Consider the following 21,834-nt stretch of genomic DNA (forward strand, 5'->3'; position numbering starts at 1 on the left):
CACTGAAGGGGATATGTGTTTGCAACAGTTGTCACTTATTTTTAGTAAAGCTTCTTCATATGTTTTATTTCAGTAATTTATGTCCAGTTGATATTAATACAAGAACCACAATCTATTTAACAAATCGCCAATCCGCCACACATTCCCCTTACAGGCCGTTTCATTTGATTCAAATGAATTGTGTCATGACAGAAATAAAGAGGCTGTCTCTGTAGACCTCCCATCAAAAAATGCTAGTTGTCTGGCATTGGAAAAAGTAAAGAAAAACCACAAGTGAGATTTCAGAATGAGTCAGCATGCATTACAAGTTTGAAAATTACTGGCATTTTCCAAGTCATCTATAATGTGTTATCTTCAATTCTATCCCACAAAATTAGTCAAAAGTAATTAAAATAGTAATGAAAAACTATTGAGAATTGCTGTATTTGATGCACATATTGAAAAGGATTGTTTCTTTAAACAATCAGATCAATATGTGTATGGCCATTAGTAAACATCCTGAAAAGGCTTCAGGCTCACTTTTATCAGGTTCCTTATTCATGGACACTTCAGCATTCTGGCCTTCAGTTTTCTCAGCAGTTTCTTCTTTTGTTCTCTGCTTCTTGGAAGGCCCTGATTTTGGTATACCATCTACAATGGATTTATCTGGCAACATAAGAACAGTACAAGTAAATGGGATGGAAATGTTTGTACAGAAAATGAATATGACATGATGCACCAAAGTCTTCAAACAACTCAGTGACCAGTCTTGTCTTCAACCTTAGTGTCCCTCCCTGTGTGTACCTCATTCCAGCATTTTGGGGCAGTGCATTAATATTGTGTTAAGTCATGTGCTGCATAAAGGAAGCTCATTCATTCAATTTGGTTTTCAACGCACCACAACATATCACAAAAGGCACCTGCTCTATTCTTTCCTGTGCATTGCACTATAACGCATGCTAAAAGGTGCATTCCTTCAGTGTGCTGGGGTACCTTTAATAATAAATGGCACCACAATACACAAATGTGCTCATGGTGTAAAGGTAATGCACATGCTAGCGCAACATGCAGGTGTGAAGGCAACCTATTTTTAACAAGCACTAAACAACCCATCTCTGCCCGCTATACCTGCAGGTACTGTAAAGCAATTAATCCTCAAAGATTACAACAGAGGCTATGAAGTCTAGTTTACAACACTGCTCTGTGTTTACATTAAAAGTCTGATAAGACTGCCATTTTCTACAGAAAATAAGAGGTAAGGGCTATGATTTCAGCACATGTGGAAGATGAATTTCTCCATAATGACTATTGCTACAAATGTGAGTGAGGGCTTGTTTTATATCAATCTGGGTTTTTAAGGTTTTACAGTGCATGAAAAAAAAGAAAGGTACCGGTATGAATAACAGAATAATGTCACAAATCCATTTGTTATATGCAGTAATCTTCTGATGCTGCAGGGGTATGGGAGGAGGAAAAAGGACAGATTTAAACTAAAATAGCAGTCAACAACACAAGGGAAACATCTCAGTGAATGAAAGTACTGTCCCTTATGCAGGAAAAAGATTGACAAAAAAAACAGGTTTTTACTTCCACACATTTGTCTTATCCACTATTACATTAGGTTACAAGGAAAATATGGTTTTATAAAGTGAACCTCTTATGAGAGAAATATGGAGGCTATCACTTTGGACCTATCAGAAAATGCTAGTTTTTTGGTATTGACAAAAGTAAGAAAAAATTAAATCATCAGAATTAACCATTTGCCTATCGGGCACTATTACACCCTCCCTGTCCAAACCAATTTTCAGCTTTCAGCGCTCTCATACTTTGAATGACAATTGTGTGGTCATGCAACACTGTACCCAAACTAAATTTTTATAATTTTTTTGAGACAAATAGAGCTTTCTTTTGGTGGTATTTAATCACCACCGTGGTTTTTATTTTTCGCTAAACAAAAAAGGACTAAAAATTTTGAAAAAAAAAAAAAAAAGTTTTTCTTTTCTGTTAAGAAATTTTGTAAATGAGTAATTTTTCTCACTGATGGGCACTGATAGGATGCACGGATGAGGAGTCACTGATGGGCACTGTTAGGCGGCACTGATTCCCAGCACACATGGGCACTATTGGCTGTACTGATGGGGCTACACTGATCACCAGGACACTGATGATCAGTGCCCTGATGATCAGTGTAGATGTCCCCCTGCGAAATGCCGCGTACCGGCTCTCCTCTCCTCCCCTGTCATCATGAGGGGAGGACTGCCGATAACCGGTATTTCCTATTTACCATGTGATCAGCTGTGATTGGGCACAGCTGGTCACATTATAAAAGCAGCTGTGATTAGCCCGATCCTTAGTCATGTGATCAGCTGTATCTGAAGGACACAGAGATTACAGATCACATGCAGTGCTTGCCCCAGAGGGCACGCAGGGAGTGTGGTTCTGGGAGGACATCCATGGACACCCTCCCAGAACTAGCTGACTGCGCAGTAGCCATTTTTTGGCTATAGCGCAGTCAGTAACTGGTTAATCTTTGATTTGATCCAACAAAATTCGTCAAATGTAATTCAAGTAGAAAACTATTGAGAACTGCTATATTGGATGCAAATACTGAACAATTGGTTTTTCAAACAGTCAGATCAATGTGTATATGACCAAAATTAGTGAGCACTCAAAAAAAGGCCTCAGACCCACTTTCATCAGGTTCCTTATTCATGGACACATCTTCAGTATTCTGATCTTCAGTTTTTTCTTTGGTTTCTCCTTTCTTTCTCCTTTGCTTTTTGGGAGACCCTGACTTGGGAACATGTACATCAGGATTGTCTGGCAACACAAAAATAGTATAAGTTAACAAAATGGAAATACGTTTGAATAAAAAATGTGCTGAACAAGAGGCATCAAAGTCTTCCTTAGTTCTCAAAACTAAAATGAACATCAACATAACAGGCTGTAACAACTGGAACTGCTACTACTCTAACATTTGACTAAAGCTGACCATGCATGGAATGAATTCAGTCCTGTTCCTGATGAACCAGCTAAAGATTGAAGCCATGGGTTGGCACCCTCTCACTCAATATCCTTTGATCTGAATATCAATGGAACCAGATGGAAAACCGTCAGACAGACAGCAGCTGCATCCATTCAGATACAGCCGGTGTTCTGACAGTTGTGGATCATAGCTGTCAGAATACAATAGCTGGCTGTGGAGATTCCTCCATCCACACTGTTAGCATGAATTGCGAATCAATAGATTTCTCTTGTTCAGTCATCAGGGTTGCACAAGAGAATATTTACAGAGTATGGCCAGTTTTAGGCAATTAAATTGTACTCTTAAACCTTTCGCATAAGACACTACCTAAGATGAATAGAGGCATAGCACAGTACTACAGCAACTTCTTTGTAGGATGATGAGTTTAACTTAGTTGAATGATCACTCGCATTTATACCACTGAACCTAAGGTTGTAACGCCAATCACTGAATCCAGTGAAGGTCATCTAGCGTCTAAGGCAAAGATGCCAAACTGTGCTCCCCTTTCCCTCCTATTATGTGCATGCTTAGGGGATCCTACCCCCAGCTCCGGGCAATTTTTTTCCCGCACTGCATGAGATACAGTCAGGTCCATAAATATTGGGACATTGACACAATTCTAAAATTTTTGTCTCTATACACCACCACAATGGATTTGAAATGAAACAAACAAGATGTGCTTTAACTGCAGACTGTCAGCTTTAATTTGAGGGTATTTACATCCAAATCAGGTGAATGGTGTAGGAATTACAACAGTTTGCATATGTGCCTCCCACTTGTTAAGGGACCAAAAGTAATGGGACAGAATAATAATCATAAATCAAAATTTTACTTTTTAATACTTGGTTGCAAATCCTTTGCAGTCAATTACAGCCTGAAGTCTGGAACGCATAGACATCACCAGACGCTGGGTTTCATCCCTGGTGGTGCTCTGCCAGGCCTCTACTGCAACTGTCTTCAGTTCCTGCTTGTTCTTGGGGCATTTTCCCTTCAGTTTTGTCTTAATCGGATTCAGGTCAGGTGATTGACTTGGCCATTGCATAACATTCCACTTCTTTCCCTTAAAAAACTCTTTGGTTGCTTTTGCAGTATGCAGTATGCTTTGGTTCATTGTCCATCTGCACTGTGAAGTGGCGTCCAATGAGTTCTGAAGCATTTGGCTGAATATGAGCAGATAATATTGCCCGAAACACTTCAGAATTCATCCTGCTGCTTTTGTCAGCAGTCACATCATCAATAAATACAAGAGAACCAGTTCCATTGGCAGCGATACATACCCAATCCATGACACTACCACCACCATGCTTCACTGATGAGGTGGTATGCTTAGGATCATGAGCAGTTCCTTTCCTTCTCCATACTCTTCTCTTCCCATCACTCTGGTACAAGTTGATCTTGGTCTCATCTGTCCATAGGATGTTGTTCCAGAACTGTGAAGGCTTTTTTAGATGTCGTTTGGCAAACTCTAATCTGGCCTTCCTGTTTTTGACGCTCACCAATGGTTTACATCTTGTGGTGAACCCTCTGTATTCACTCTGGTGAAGTCTCTTGATTGTTGACTTTGACACACATACACCTACCTCCTGGAGAGTGTTCTTGAACTGGCCAACTGTTGTGAAGGGTGTTTTCTTCACCAGGGAAAGAATTCTTCGGTCATCCACCACAGTTGTTTTCCGTGGTCTTCCGGGTCTTTTGGTGTTGCTGAGCTCACCGGAGCGTTCCTTCTTTTTAAGAATGTTCCAAACAGTTGTTTTGGCCACGCCTCATGTTTTTGCTATCTCTCTGATGGGTTTGTTTTGTTTTTTCAGCCTAATGATGGCTTGCTTCACTGATAGTGACAGCTCTTTGGATCTCATCTTGAGAGTTGACAGCAACAGATTCCAAATGCAAATAGCACACTTGAAATGAACTCTGGACCTTTTATCTGCTCATTGTAATTGGGATAATGAGGGAATAACACACACCTGGCCATGGAACAGCTGAGAAGCCAAATTGTCCCATTACTTTTGGTCCCTTAACAAGTGGGAGGCACATATGCAAACTGTTGTAATTCCTACACCGTTCACCTGATTTGGATGTAAATACCCTCAAATTAAAGCTGACAGTCTGCAGTTAAAGCACATCTTGTTAGTTTCATTTCAAATCCATTGTGGTGGTGTATAGAGCCAAAAATGTTAGAATTATGTTGATGTCCCATTATTTATGGACTTGACTGTAACTGCTTGTGTTTTCTAGGAGTGAACACAGAGCCTATACTCAGTTGATCCCCCGGAAAATGATACTCACCCATGTCCAGTGGTAGACCATTCCTGATGTCTTCACATGCAGAGCTGGTCTATGGGCGTGATGACGTCAGGAACAGTCCACTGCACAAGACCATAAGACCGTGGAGCGGGAGAGAGGGAAGCCAGAAGGACTGGTCTTGCGTAGAGATGAAACATTTTTGGACATTTTTAAGCCATGGGAAAAAAACGGTTTTTCCCTGTTTTTATCCAAAAATAATGGAAAAATTGATAAAAAGAAATTTAGCATGGAGTAATTTTACAAATTGAAAGTCATTTTGTTACACTGGGAACATGAAATGTAATGTATATAAAAGTATTATGCCTGAAATAAAAGTACGACTTATTACGTAAATAAACTAAACTTGCTTTTAAATTTTTAAATGTACTTTTTATTTTTTATTTTTTTAATACTACAAATAACAAAGTACTGTATATGTTAAGAACATTTCAACTATACATGAGAACAGGTAACCACCCCCCTTTCCCTCAAATAATTTAAAAACTCACTGCCAATATGCATTTTCAGTTACTGACAATGCTGATCCAGAAGCATACAGTGGCATCGCTATAGGGGTGCGGGGACTGCGAATCACACCCAGGTGACACCAGGGGCGGACTGACCATCTGGGCACTTCCCGAGGGCCTGGGGTCAGTAGGGTGCCCCATGAGAGATTTGGTCTGCCATTGGAGGTGCCCACAGGTTATCACATAGAAAAGAGGAGGTTTAAGCCCGTAGGAGGCAGTGAACAATGGCATCCCTGCCAGCAGAGAGTGCACTGCGCAGCGGACTAGTCATTGGAAGAAACCTGCATTGTGTACAGCAGGTCAGTGACATTGACAGTGATGATAGCCAGCCCAAGAGCTAGTAATGTCACTGCCAGCAATTCTGAGTATTCCTGCCCAGTGCCCATTCACCAGGTGCTATTCCCTATTTCTAATAATACCGTGATATCTATACACTGTTAGTTATGCCACTCTATGTACAGATATCAGTATTACATATAGGGAATAGCACTCAGTGTACAGATATCAGTGTTATATATGACACCATGTTTTACCGCACCAGGTGACATTAACCCCTGTGACGCCTCTGGAAGCAAATATTGATCTTGCAAGAGCTTGATCAATGTTCTTCTGATTTTCAGGTGTTATTTTATCTATAAATTAAGGTATTGTGTATTTTTGTGAGGTAGTGGTTTGCAACACTTCCTTAGATGCTGCTGGTGAAGAAACACTTTGTGATGATCCAGAAGCAGCAGAAACAGAGTGTTTCTGAAATGAGAACTTGCATTTTCATTATGGTCCCCATCACGTAATTCCATAAAGTATTTTTTAATGTCCTTAGAGCACCTCTGGCATGCAAGGATGTGTTTTGTCATCCTTGTAGCATTTAGAAAATAATATTTTTTCCACACAATATTTGCAAATTGCAGCTTTGCTATCAGCAGAAATTGCACTGTGGATATGTTTCCATTGGTCTCTCTCTTTTACTAAGTGGAGGAAAAGAAAAACGAATTTACTGAGCAGACTATAGGTAAACATTATGCTGTGATGGTGGAGAACATTACTGAGAATCATTTAAAGGTTAAAAAAGATAAACTAATTTGTCAAGACAAATTTATCCTCTTACCTGTCAATTAAGGCCTGAGAGGACAGAAACTATTATCATTTATATCCCAAAAATCACCCAAATGTAGGAGGTGCAAGATGGAGCCCACAAGCAAAGTAAGGTGATGCTCCCTCCGCCATGTTTTACAGTGGGGATGAGGTTTTGATGTTGGTGTGCTGTGCCTTTTTTTCTCCACACATAGTGTTGTGTGTTCTTCCCAAACAACTCAATCTTGGTTTCATCTGTCCACAGTATATTTTGCCAGTAGTGCTGTGGAACATCCAGGTGCTCTTTTGCAAACTTCAAATGTGCTGCAATATTCTTTTTGGACAGCAATGGCTTCCTCAGTGATGTCCTCCCATGTACTCCATTCTTGTTTAATGTTTTCCTTATTGTAGATGTGTCAACAAAAATGTTAGCATGTGCCAGAGATTTCTGCAGGTCTTTAGCTGACACTCGAATTCTTCTTTACCTCATGCAGCATTCTGCTCTGTGCTCTTGCAGTCATTTTTACAGGACGACCACGCCTAGGGAGAGTAGCAACAGTGCTAAACTTTCTCCATTTGTAGACAGTCTGTCTTACCGTGGACACATGAACATCAAGGCTTTTGGAGATACTTTTGTAACCCTTTCCAGCTTCATGCAAGTCAACAATTCCTGATCGTAGGTCTTTGAGAGCTCTTTTCTGCGAGGCATGGTTCACATCAGACAGTGCTTCTTGAAACCAGTAAACACAAAACAGCTGTGTGTTTTTTAAGGGCAGGACAGCTGTCAGCAACACATCCAATATCATCACACTGATTGGAGTCAAGGTTGGCTCACTCCTGGCTCCAATTAGCTCTGGGAGAAGTCATTAAGCTAGGGCCTCACATACTTTTTCCTCCCTGCACTGTGAATGTTTACATGTTATGTGCAATTAAACCATGGCAACATCTAATGTTTGTGTAGTATTATGTTCAGCAGACTGCGTTCTTCTATTGTTGTGACTTAGATGACGTTCAGAGCACATTTTATGCCCAATTCATGCAAAACTCCATGTAATCCCAAGGGGTTCACATACTTTTTCTTGCAACTGTATGTATGTATGTATGTATGTATGTATGTATGTATATATATATATATATATATACAGTATATATATATATATATATATATATATATATATATATATATATATATATATATGTGTGTGTGTGTAGTTGGTACAATCATTCGCAAATGGAAAAAACACAAAACAACTGTCAGTCTCCCTAGGTCTGGTGCACCATGCAAGATCTCACTTCATGGAGTGTCAATGATCATGAGAACAGTGAGAAATCATCCCAGAACTACACGTGAGGATCTTGTCAATGATCTCCAGGCAACTGGGACCACAGTCACCAAGAAAACGATTGGTAACACACTACGCCGACAAGGATTGAAATCCTGCAGTGCCCACAAGGTCCCTCTGCTCAAGAAAGCACATGTCCAGGCCCGTCTTAAGTTTGCCACTGAACATCTGAATGATGCAGAGGAGGACTAGTTGAAAGTGTTGTGGTCAGATGAGACCAAAATCGAGCTCTTTGGCATCAACTCAACTCAACTCAGTTTGGAGGAGGAGGAATGTTGCCTATGACTCCAAGAACACTATCCCAACTGTCAAACATGGTGGTGGAAACATTCTGCTTTGGTGGTGTTTACTGCTAAGGGGAAAGGACAACTGCACCGCATCAAAGAGACGATGGACGGGGCAATGTACCATTAAATCTTGGGTGAGAACCTTCTTCCCTAAGCCAGGGCAATGAAAATGGGTCGTGGATGGGTGTTCCAGCATGACAATTATATAAATATCCTCCTGCGCTCCACAGAGTTACTAGAAACAGAGCAAGCTGTTATCATCTAAATCCTATACCTTAGAATCCACAAAGACACAGAAAGAAAAAAAGGGATGAAGCGCTCAGCCTTGAGGGTACTAAATAAATCAACCTAATAAAAATACATGATAACAGAATATAACAAATAAAAATAAAGTGACTATTGCATCAATTCAATATAAATGTGTAAACAAACAGAAAAAACAACCAGTCTGCCACCAAGAGGCTAGAATAGGTACAGAATAGTGCACACAGTCAGTGTGTATAAAGTGACCAGTGCTCACAAATCACACACACACACACACACACACACACACACACACACACACACACACACACACACACACACACACACACACACACACACACACACACACACACACACACACACACACACACACCTTAAATAAAAAGGTGCTCACAGTGAACAACCACTACATAAAAATCCAAGTGTAAAAATCAAATCATTATAAACATGCTATATAATAAAGTGCAAAATGCATGCTAACACTCTTGTGAAATAAATAAATATAATAAATGTGAAAAAATGTGTTTCTTCTTTCTCCACTTCAAATCTGTGCTCTAATCAAAAACGTGTCACTCTAGTGCTTGAATCCTCCAGTGGCTAGAGTGCCTCCTCACCTCCTTCACTCGACCCCTAGGGGCCACAAATCATATAGTGATGTTCCACACCGATTGGACGCTCTATCATCTATAGATCTTTTATCCCAATGGCTCCACAGTGTAATACGATATCCACTCCACCATTTAATGGAAAGACTCAGCAATAAGAGGTGGGTGAGAGGTGAGTAAGGAGGAAGCAGAGAGTCGACATTCCTGGATCTGGCTGCAGAGGAGGTTCTCTTTTTTATCTATTCATGGCCCTGACATCTTATTGCTGAGTCTTTCCATTAAATGGTGGAGTGGATATCGTATTAATAGAGGAGCTACTGTGGAGCCATTGGGATAAAAGATCTATATTGATGATAGAGAGTCCAATCGGTGTGGAACATCACTATATGATTTGTGGCCCCTAGGGGTCGAGTGAAGGAGGTGAGGAGGCACTCTAGCCACTGGAGGATTTAAGCACTAGAGCGACACGTTTTTGATTAGAGCACAGATTTGAAGTGGAGAAAGAAGAAACACACATTTTTTCACATTTTTTTACATTTATTATATTTATTTATTTCACAAGAGAGTGTTAGCATGCATTTTGCACTTTATTATATAGCATGTTTATAATGATTGATTTTTACACTTGGATTTTTATGTAGTGATTGTTCACTGTGAGCACATTTTTATTTAAGTTGTACACACACACACATATATATATATATATATATATGATTTGTGAGCACTGGTCACTTTATACACACTGAGTGTGTGCACTTTTCTGTACCTATTCTAGCCTCTTGGTGGCAGACTGGTTGTTTTTTCTGTTTGTTTACACATTTATATTGAATTGATGCAATAGTCACTTTATTTTTATTGGTTATATTCTGTTATCATGTATTTTTATTAGGTTGATTTATTTAGTACCCTCAAGGCTGAGCGCTTCATCCCTTTTTTGTTTCTGTGGCCCCAGCTGGAGAGCTTCATGGTTATAAACCCAAATTAGCTGGTGCCTGGGTGTCTGTTAGCTTCTCAATCTGAGATATCATAATACCATAAACCAGTCCTTCACTGGGTTTCAAAGACATTCCAGCTAGCCTTAAAACAGACCTCACATTTAAAACCCACTTCTCCATATAAATTTATATCGTAAGGTAGGAAATAATTACAAAAACATAAATCATATATTCGGATAGCTCAGTTTAATGCGAGTCGTCTGATATCTTACACCCTTAGTGGAAGTCTACAGGAGAGCAGAAAGCAATATAGTTCTAGCTGAAATAGTCAAATATGGCATGTTTGATATCTAGACGTTCAGCAGATGATTCTGCATATTAATCTACCCGTGGATAGAATGTTACATGTACCTAGGGAAGGTTATTACCCTGGAATTACTTGTGAGGGATTTTGGTTCTATCCTGAGTCCCCCGCCTACAACATCCCTCCTCAAATGAGGCGAGTGCTTCTCTGCTGTAAGGAGACACCCTGCTGAGTTCCTAGATAAAGGCTGTTATGCTTGGAGCAGGGAGTTGAAGTTGAACAATTCTTCCTTTTAACATTGGAACCAACTTTGGGAGAAAAGGCACCCTTTTGCTCAGGACCCTTGAATCTGCTCAACCCAGGACTTTTGGGAAGTACTCTACTTCTGTAAACTTCTTTCTGTTATCTCTTTGCTGTGTTATTGCTCTCTGTATTATATATATATATATATATTTATTTATTTATTTTTTTTTGGCTACATCTTTTTCTGTAAATATTTTTATTGCATCCTTTTGACCTTTTTAGTAATCAATCCTATTATCTGAAAAGTGTTGAACTGTTTCTAAAGCTCTTTAATGCAAACTAAGAATCCCTGTCTCTGAAAAGTGCTACTGTGTGTTTTAAACCTCTATATATCTCTGCCTGCGGTGACAGTGGTATACAGACGATTATTCAAACATCATAGTGTTATTGCTAATATTGGCGAGTTTCCTCCTTTTCTCTACAAAAGGCGGTGGTGGCAGTGTGAAGGGTTAATTGCGTAATTAACCTGACCCAGTAACAATCGCTCTCAGGCTGCAGGTACATAGATTGTGGTCCAATAGCTGGAAAATATTTGTGCAGGGTGCAGCTGAGCGTGGTATTGTTACGCACGTGACAGCACGGTTTTAGATTGGCTAGTTCTTCGGTCATGAGTTGGTGAGAAGGGCTGGGGGTCTGACGCCGTGATCGTCACATTGCACACATACAGTACATGGCATCCTTATGCATGTCAGACGGTGGATCATGGTAATAGCATAAAATATACAGCTTCTTTTTACTATTCTGGGCCAGTTTTCATGTGATAAAAAAAATCAAGATATATCAAATAATATCGGTCTACCAGGCAGATTACGTTGTGCAGTGGTGTGGAAATTTAAAAAAAAAAAAAAAAAAGCACTTGTCCAGGTACTAAATCGGTGTCCCAATCTACTGATCCTGATAAAAAAAAATAAATACATTTTACCAAAACCATATTTAAATCTGCTTTAAGTAATGTCTGGGGCTTTATGGTGACTTAAAGGTTTAATATTTTTAACATTGCACTTTTCCTCCCTGCCTGTCTTCAGCACTGCACTCGGCAACTACCAGGGAGGAGAGAGACCTTGCAGTACAATGAGAACCGATTGGGTGCTTGTCAGGAAAGGGGAGTGTCGTGCTTATCCTTTATCTCTTTCACTGCCAGAGCTGTTTTTGTATTTTTTGCACACGTTTAGAAAATCATTTAAGGCCTGAAGATTACACAAAACATTATATATTTTCTGAAATCAGAGACCCTAGAGAATAAAATAGCGGTAGTTCCAATTTTTTATGTCACACGGTATTATCACAAAGGTCTAGGAAATGCAAGATTTCAGTAAAAATACACTTACGTTAATTTTAGGGCACAAAAAGCAATACACTATCCAATTATTTTGTAAAATATAAAAGATGACGTTGCATCGAGTAAAAAGATATTCAACATGTCAAATCTTAAATTTGCACGCGCTCGTGAAATGGCAACAAACTTTAGTAACCTTATTTTTTTATAGGCAAAGCTTTTAAAGCCCCTTACAGGTCATCAGTTTAGCATTACGGAGGAGGTCTGGTGCTAGAATTATTGCTCTCATTCTGGCGTGCGCATATATCACAATTGTCATTTTCATGCGTAGGCACCCCAGCGCGTGCTTTTACATTTGTACGTGTGTACATATGTGGGGGTTGGGGGGGCCTTGAAAAATTTGGGGGGGGGGGGGATTATATGCTTGGGTGTAACTTTTTTTTGTATCACATCCCGTGTGATGATTTTTGGTGACAGGTTCTCTTTTTTGAGACACCCAGGGTCTCAAAGACCCTGCATGTCTCCCCTATGCTCCACTGAATGTAATACAGTGCACATTGCACTGCAATACATTCTTTCCTGGCCTCGATGGTGGGGAATCTGCCAACGGGGACCCAGAAGTGATGTCACATCACTTCCGGGTCAAGACAAGAAGGGGAGCGGAGCGGATGTGTCCACTCTCCTCCCTGCCTTATACCTGCCGGCGGCCACTGACTGGTCCCAGGCCGCAGATGGGCAAGCGGAGCCCAGGACATATAGCGGACGGGGGGGGGGGGGGGGGGGGGGGGAAGGGGAGGCTGGCACAGTAGTGGGCTGTGTGGAAGCAATTGGGCGACAACCCTTCTGCCCGAATGCTTCCACCTGACAGTTGAGCCCTGCTGCTTGCCCGCAGCAAGGCTATAAAAAAAAAAAAAAACATCCCCGATTGTTCAGTGATCAGTATAGGCCTAGACCCACACTTGGTATAGTATTACAAACATTAAAAAAAATTATAAAGAGTATTTCCACTGTATGGAGCAACCTAGTGAGGGGTCAGCAGAAACATATCCAACCTTAAATTAGGAGCTAGTGAGTTCAAACGATTTGTATAGATATTACTAAATAACTACTTTCTTACAAAACACTCATAGCTAATGCTCTTACCACTGTTTTCTTGTCTCCGCTTTATTTTAGTACGGCCTACATTTTTTCTTATTTGCTTTTCAGCAGGTGCGACACCATCTTGTCCAGCCATCTTTTCTCTACAATCTGAAATCAGAAAAAAGAGCATTTTTATTAAAGGGCGTTTAGTACAAATGAGAAACATTGGATGTTTTAGAGAAAATTTAATACACAACTATTAATATGCAAGATACAAAGTTTTAATAACAATATTTTACAAGTTTTTACTTTGACGGTCAGTTCTTAGAATGCCTTGTTCCTATAAAAAAATGGCATAGTCAAATGTACGAGTTTCAGAATCACGATGTAATAGAATTTATGAAAAGTTATAATCTAACTATAATTGTCCAGTCAGGTGAAAAGCAGAAACCAGTTCAATAATCCAATTGTGTGCAGATGCAATAGGTAAAATGAAAATTCATACAATTTAGGCCTCAAGCATAGTGTAAAAAAACAGGTATTTTTGGATGGCCAGGAGACAAAAGGTACAATGTACTGCCTGCTGTGCACCTCTCCGATTTAGTTTAATTTCTCCTGATTCTGTCTTTTCCTGCCAGCTGCTATCTCACTTACACGTAAGAATACTTTAATAGCCAGTGTGATTTTACTCATAAAAATAGAGAGACCAGTGACATAGTGAATCTTACAGAAGAAGACATTAAGCCTTCCTCCAAGATCTTGAGGGAAGGCGTTTTTGTTTTAAAACAAATGAATGTAAAGCTGTATGTCGCATGCCCGAGATCAGCAGCATGATGTCATGAGCTCCATCTTGCACATATGCAGTACCACAATACTGGGAAATCTCACAGATAAGGTACGAGGTCTCCTTGAAGGCACTGATGACATCTTCCCTGGGGCACCAGTGCATTCAGGGCTATGTCATCAGTGCCTTCCGAGAAACCAGGAAGAGGATGTAAGATAGGCAAGTCAATAAAAAAGCACTTAAAAATGGAATTTTAGGATAAAACTAACCAATCTTAAAACTGACCCACGACCTTCTAAGACCTACAGCAGTGTTTCTCAACCTTCTTCAGTCAAAGCACCCTTTAAAATGCCACACAATCTTGAGGCACCCATTACAAAATGTTAAAAAATAAACTAATAGTTTTACAGAATGCAGCAACACATGCACATGTAGGACACCCAACGTTAGAGGTGATGTATTCTTCCAAAGCAAATACACCTTTGCACACTGGTACTGAGTAGTATTCCAATGTTTCTCTACCTCCTCTATTTCTCTCCCTCACTCAGCTAATGTGAGGCAAAAGCAAGGATGCTGTGCAGGCCTGATGTCCTTCTTTTCAACTGATAACATCATTGGTATTTATGTTGTTGGTGGGTAGAAAGTTTTAATGGTGCAAAATGAAAACCCATGGCTTTGTGTAACTAAAAAGCAGGCTTGTACACAATTTTTTGGCATTTTTGGGCAATTTTTAGGCATTTTCCAAGGCACTCCTGAAGATACAGTGGGGCAAAAAAGTATTTAGTCAGCCACCAATTGTGCAAGTTCTCCCACTTAAAAAGATGAGAGAGGCCTGTAATTGGCATCATAGGTAGACCTCAAATATGAGAGACAAAATGAGAAAAAAAAATCCAGACAATCCCATTGGCTGATTTGGAAAGAATTTATTTGCAAATTATGGTGGAAAATAAGTATTTGGTCAATATCAAAAGTTAATCTCAATACTGTTATATATCCTTTGTTGGCAATGACAGAGGTCAAACGTTTCCTGTAAGTCTTCACAAGGTTGGCACACACTGTTGCTGGTAGGTTGGCCCATTCCTCCATGCAGATCTCCTCTAGAGCAGTGATGTTTTGGGGCTGTCGCTGAGCAACACGGACTTTCAACTCCCTCCAAAAGGTTTTCTATGGGGTTGAGATCTGTAGACTAGCTAGGCCACTCCAGGACCTTGAAATGCTTCTTACGAAGCCACTCCTTTGTTGCCTGGGCAGTATGTTTGGGATCATTGTCATGTTGGAAGACCCAGCCACGTTTCATCTTCAATGCCCTTGCTGATGGAAGGAGGTTTGCACTCAAAATCGCACGATACATGGCCCCATTCATTCTGTCCTGTACATGGATCAGTCGTCCTGGTCCCTTTGCGGAGAAACAGCCCCAAAGCATGATGTTGCCACCCCCATGCTTCACAGTAAGTATGGTGTTCTTTGGATGCAACTCAGCATTCTCTCTCCTCCAAACACGACAAGTTGTGTTTCTACCAAACAGTTCTATTTTGGTTTCATCTGACCATATGACATTCTCCCAATCCTCTTCTGGATCATCCAAATGCTCTCTAGCAAACTTCAGATGGGCCCGGACATGTACTGGCTTAAGCAGGGGGACACGTCTGGCACTGCAGGATCTGAGTCCCTGGCGGCGTAGTGTGTTACTGATGGTAGCCTTTGTTATGTTGGTCCCAGCTCTCTGCAGGTCATTCACTAGGTCCCCCGTGTGGTCCTGGGATTTTTGCTCACCGTTCTTGTAATCATTTTGACCCCACGGGGTGAGATCTTGCGTGGAGCCCCAGATCGAGGGAGATTATCAGTGGTCTTGTATGTCTTCCATTTTCTAATTATTGCTCCCACAGTTGATTTGTTCACACCAAGCTGCTTGCCTATTGCAGATTCAGTCTTCCCAGCCTGGTGCAGGTCTACAATTTTGTTTCTGGTGTCCTTTGACAGCTCTTTGGTCTTCACCATAGCGGAGTTTGGAGTGTGACTGTTTGAAGTTGTGGACAGGTGTCTTTTATACTGATAAGTTCAAATAGGTGCCATTGATACAGGTAATAAGTGCAGGACAGAGGAGCCTCTTAAAGAAGAAGGTACAGGTCTGTGAGAGCCCAAAATCTTGCTTGTTTGTAGGTGACCAAATATTTTCCACCATAATTTGCAAATAAATTCTTTCCAAATCAGCCAATGTGATTGTCTGGATTTTTCTCATTTTGTCTCTCATAGTTGAGGTCTACCTATGATGCCAATTACAGGCCTCTCTCAAGTTTTAAAGTGGGAGAACTTGCACAATTGGTGGCTGACTAAATACTTTTTTGCCCCACTGTACCTGAAAGTACCCCAGGATGCCTGGGCAACCTGTGGAAGAAAGATCTGTATGCTTACCTATATTCAGGTCACGCTGATCTGGTGACATGATCCCCGTTTCAGCCAGTGGCGGCTACAGGGGAGAGAAGACAGTGCACCACAATGGCTGGAATGCCTGAGCAGTGATGTCACCCTTAATATGGGCTCCCTCTTATCCCCTGAAGACACTGCTAGGTAACACAGGGGTGCTGATCACATGACTGGACAGGAGCAGCCTGAAAATAATTCAGCATACAGATCGTTCTTTCACAAGGTAGTTTTTATACTTGTTATTGGGGGGGGGGGGATGAGAGCAGTTTTAAGATTAATTTGTTTTATCCAAAGATTCCACTTAAAAAAAAAAAACACAGGTTTAGCCGATTTCCTTAGCAGAGATGCATTTTGATAAGAATTTTAGAAGAAAAAAAAAAAAAGGGGGGAAAGACCCACTTTAAAGAGAGTACTGAAAGAAATACTGAGGGTTTCAATGCAGATCTTCCTCCATAATTCATCCAAACTTTAAAAAAAAAAAAAAAAAAAAAAGGAACAACTCGTTTCCCTGCTGCTCTGTTGATAGAGCTATGGAGTTTCAAGTCAAGAGAAGCGAAAGCAAACATCTTTTGACAAACACTGTCTTAAGTGCTCTTCAAAAAAAAATGAAATATATATATCAATAGAGAAAATACACCTAAAAAAGTGTGTGCATATATACACTCTGTTGCCAAAAGTATTGGGACGCCTGCCTTTACACGCACAACTTTAATGGCATCCCAGTCTTAGTCAGTAGGGTTCAATATTTAGTTGGCCCACCCTTTGCAGCTATAACAGCTTCAACTCTTCTGGGAAGGCTGTCCACATGGTTTAGGAGGGTGTCTATGGGAATGTTTGAGCATTCTTCCAGAAGCACATTTGTGAGGCCAGGCACTGATGGTGGACGAGAAGGCCTGGCTCACAAACTCCGCTCTAATTCATCCCAAAGGTGTTCTATCAGGTTGAAGTCAGGACTCTGTGCAGGCCAATCAAGTTCCTCCACCCCAAATTTGCTCATCCATGTCTTTATGGACCTTGCTTTGTGCACTGGTTTACACTGGGCACAATACAGTCAGGCATGTACCATTGTCTACACAACTGCCAAACCCAGACACGTCTATCGGATTGCCAGAGAATAGTGATTTGTCACTCCAGAAAACATGTCTCCACTGCTCTAGAGTCCAGTGGCTCCGTGCTTTACACCACTGCATCTGACGCTTTGCATTGAACTTGGTGAGGTATGGCTTGGATGCAGCTGCTCGGCCATGGAAACCCATTCAATCAAGCTCTCTATGCATTGTTGTGCTAATCTGAAAGCCACATGAAGTTTGGAGGTCTTTAGCTATTGACTCTGCAGACAGTTGGTGACTTCTGTGCAGTGTGTGCTTCACCATGCGCTGACCCCGCTCTGTCATTTTACGCAACTTACCACTTGGTGGCTGAGTTGCTGTTGTTCCCAGTTGCTTCCACATTGTTATAATACCACTAACAGTTGACAGTGGAATATTTAGAAGCAAGGAAATTTCACAGATGGACTTATTGCAAGGTGGCAACATATCATGGTACCACGCTTGAATTCACTGAGCTCCTGAGAGCAACTCATTCTTTGACAAATGTTTGTAGAAGCAGTTTGCATATGACTCCAAGTACTGTCATAAAATATGTAATACCCTGGCGGCATACTGCGCATCACCAGTACACTTCATCACTCTACAGTACCTTACGGTGCATTAACATCGATGTGTTTTCATGCATCCAAGGGACTTCACACCAAATGTGGTAGGGCTAAAGACCATAAGACAACGTAAAATGCCTTGCTTTCTGCAGAGTCAGTTCATACAGCTGCGCTGCTAAGTGGGTGCACTGAAAAAAAAGTACTGCATGCATTTCAGCGTTGTGGGTTGCAACGCGATCCACCATGGTGAATAGAAATCAACTGACATCTCATGACATTTCAACAAAGTTCTGTGAAAAAAGTAAACAGTGCTATGCATCAGGATCAGCACATCAACTATTAGAGGAAACTCATTATTTTCTTGGGTGCCTGTTCAGACCTATGCTTCGTGATGCAGCGCATTTTGGAAAAAGGTGCAGGCGCTTCTTTTTGTCTGCTTTATGCCCTATAGACTTCATTTAAAAACTGTAACATGCATTTTTGTACATGACAACAAGCCGCCGCTGCCACCCCCTAGCAACCAATACTTTATTTCAGCTTTATTGGCTGAAAAAATAAAGCATGCAAAACACATGAAAACTTGTTAAGGCCACATTGCTCATAGACTTACTATAGTGTTAGGACTGTGTTTTCCCACACAGGGATGCATAGGTGTTCCATACATCCCCATGCAGGCAGCCCCATTCATGTAATTCTGGATGCAGCGGCTGCAGAGATACAGTCGCTGCTCCCAATTTGCCATTCTGTGCAAATGCGAGTATACAGCTTTCATTGAGGGCCACGCACCTGTACCTATATGCCTGTCAAATTGGCTGTATTGGTGCAGCCATTGTATCTAGGGTTGTCACCTCATCCCTTTAAAACAGAACACATATTAAGTCCACAGGTTCTGTGGCTGATTAAGGTGGTAATTAAATGCAATTATTGCCTTATCTGCATTAAATCAACCTCAGAACCTGTGTAATTAACCCAACTTGCCCTCCAGAGGATTTACCCCCCTGCCTGGCCAGGGCATTTTTTGCGTTACGGCGCTGCGCTACTTTGACAATTGCGCGGTCATGCAATGCTGCATCCAAATGAAATTTACGTCTTTTTTTCCCCACAAATTCAGTCTTCTTTTGGTGTTATTTTATTGCCTGTGCATTTTTTATTTTTTGCGCTATAAAAAAAGACCAACAATTTTGAGAAAAAAAAAAACCTGTATTTTTTGACTTTATACTATTAAACATGTTCAGTAAAAAATGCAAAAAAAATCAAATTTCGTAATAAATTTAGGCCAAAATGTATTCTGCTACATGTCTTTGCTAAAAAAAAAAAAAAAATCACAATACGTGTACATTAATTGGTTTACGTGAAAGTTACAGCGTTTACATATAGATTACGTATAGATACTGTAATTTTTTTTTTCTACTAGTAATGGTGGCAATCAATGACTTTTAGTAGGACTGCGGCGGGCATTCTGACACTGGAGGGAACTGACTTGGTGTCACCAACATCCCCAGTGACACCAATACAGCATGGACACTATACTAATGGCACTGGGCATGAAGGAGTTAACATGAGGGGCGATCAAAGGGTTAACTGTGTGTTGTTTTACTATGTGCTGTGTCCGCGTGCTTCAGTGTAAGCACACTGCTTTGCAAAGCACTGTGCACAGCCATGCAAAGCAGTGTGCACGAGCTGACAGGGAGAACTGTTTTGTTTACAAACAGTTCTCCTCCCTGTCGGAGATCCTCGGCAGTCACCGGATGCAGGCGAGTAATCATCGGGTGGGACCCGGTGATCAGCAGCCGCGGCTGCGAATGGCTGCGCGGGTAGGGGAGCGCGCACGCCCCCTACCCAGAAATACACAATTACGTATATATATGCACCCATGCCGCCCTGTAGCAGTATTTCTGCTATAGGGCAGTCAGGAAGCGGTTATTATGTGTTCGGTTTTAAAGGGATGAGGTGGCAATCCTAGTTAAATCCCAAATGACATAAATGGGACTGCCTACACAAGGACCCATGAAACACTTGTGCCTCTCCATGTGCGCAAACACAGCCCACAGCATGGGATAACAAGGCCTAAACCATGACAATTCAGACACACCTGCAAAGGGACCCTAAGGCGTTGTACATGCATAAAAAATTATTGGAAAAAAAAAAAAAAGCAAAAATTTGACTTGCTTAGAATATTTATCTGAAATGTGTGCATTTTTTTCCATGTGGGCAAACTTTAGGCCTGGTTAACTTTAAGCCCTGCATTCTGTTCTCACCACATTGGTGTCCCGTGAAGTTTTTATTTTCTGAGCAAAAAAAACAAAGGCAGGTGACACCTGCGTTGTGGTGTGAACAGAGTACATAACAAATGTTTTCCTTGTGTCCTTGCAGAGACCCATGTAAGGAAAATGCAAGCCTGTGAACCCATTAGGGCTCATTTACACCAGATGCAGCCAAACACATTTTTAAGCGCAGTGCGCAGGCATAGGCAAGAAAAATGTATTTCCTTGAGCATAGTTTACAGCGCTGCAGTGCTTTTATGTGTATTTATCAAAAAAAAAAAAGAAAAAAGTACAGCATGCTGAATTTTTTTTTAGTATAAATATATCGGAACACACCGGGAAGAACCGCATGTAAATACGAGTCAAATAAAAACATATTGCCTAAAACCACATACTTAACACAATGAAAAGGTGCCTGTTATAAAGCACTGCAAACTGCTGGCACCATATCAATCCTGTATAATAATAATACAAATGATGTGGGATTGCTGTGTACACAATCCTTACTAAAGGCTCATTCCACAATGTGCAGCCCACCTCACTGCTCCACACAAGACCACATTAACTGAGCACAGCAGAGGTGAACACATCTACTCTCCATCCAAACACTGCTGTCCACCTACTGGCCGATCAAACTCACCAATACAGAACAGCGAGACACTTCCAACTCTCTGCCTACAGTGTGCACAATTCAGTGCAATGAACAAATGGCTCCGACAAAATGGCCGCCAAAAAATACTGCTGGTGACAGCAGTGTTCCGTGCAAGTAATTAGACACAGAAGAGGAATACAATACGCTGGGTAAAGCAGAAACATTGATATAATTTCATAAGTTCGCAGAAGTTGTGTAGATAAGACGAGGGGTGATTACGTGAGGCGGCCGGTCCATCGGGCTCCTCAGTCACGGTTGTGCTGTGATTTATTGTATACTGGCGCCCTCTGCTGGTGAAGATTGCTCATGTATTACATTGCCTTTATCGCGCTGATCCATTTTACCCTAGGTTCACACCTAAGCGTTTTCTGCAGCGTTTTGCAGAAACGCAGTACAGTCCATTGAGGCTAGGTTCACATCTGTGCGGGTGGTGCCAAAAATCTGTGCAGCCTCACCACCCGCAGAGAAAAATGCAAACCCACAGATGGGTGCTATTAGTTCTAATGGCACTCCGCCCGCACTGGAAAACGCAACCGTAGTGGGAACCAAGGTTCCCGTGCGGGCCGCGTTTTTGGAAGAAGTGCAGGGACTTCTTCCCTGCATGTCATGGGGCACAAGAGTCCATTCAAATAAACGGGCTCTCGTGTCCGTGCAAAACGCTGCCTGCACGGCCGCATATGTATGTGGACAGGGGCTTACGCCCCAGTCGCACTGGGTGCGACTTGGCATGCAATTTGCATGTCATGCAACTTGCAAATCGTATGCCAAGTTGCA

The 21,834-nt window shown here is 41.2% G+C and overlaps 1 protein-coding gene across 3 annotated transcripts in view; it reads right to left on the reverse strand.

Moving 5' to 3' along the window:
- Positions 1-21,332, reverse strand: part of LOC149464671 (uncharacterized) — a 132,926-nt gene extending 111,594 nt beyond the window's left edge. For 2 of the 3 annotated variants that reach the window (XR_016312338.1, XM_089674271.1), the window contains exons 1-4: positions 21,049-21,248; positions 13,346-13,450; positions 2,671-2,799; positions 520-645 (exon numbers count right to left, since the gene is read on the reverse strand). Coding sequence is in view for 2 of the 3 variants with exons in the window: in XM_089674271.1 (XP_089530397.1) it covers positions 520-645; positions 2,671-2,799; positions 13,346-13,436 (346 nt within the window). In the remaining variant the exon portion in view is untranslated. Of the gene's footprint in view, positions 1-519; positions 646-2,670; positions 2,800-13,345; positions 13,451-21,048; positions 21,249-21,279 lie in introns of those variants that run through there. The other variant, XM_089674272.1, reaches the window with a different exon arrangement.
- Between the last annotated feature and the right edge of the window lie 502 nt (positions 21,333-21,834).

Source organism: Staurois parvus, unplaced genomic scaffold (genome assembly GCF_062004578.1).
Source record: "Staurois parvus isolate SC_StPar_1 unplaced genomic scaffold, SC_StPar_1.0 ptg000149l, whole genome shotgun sequence".
In the NCBI taxonomy this organism is placed as follows: Eukaryota; Metazoa; Chordata; class Amphibia; order Anura; family Ranidae; genus Staurois; species Staurois parvus.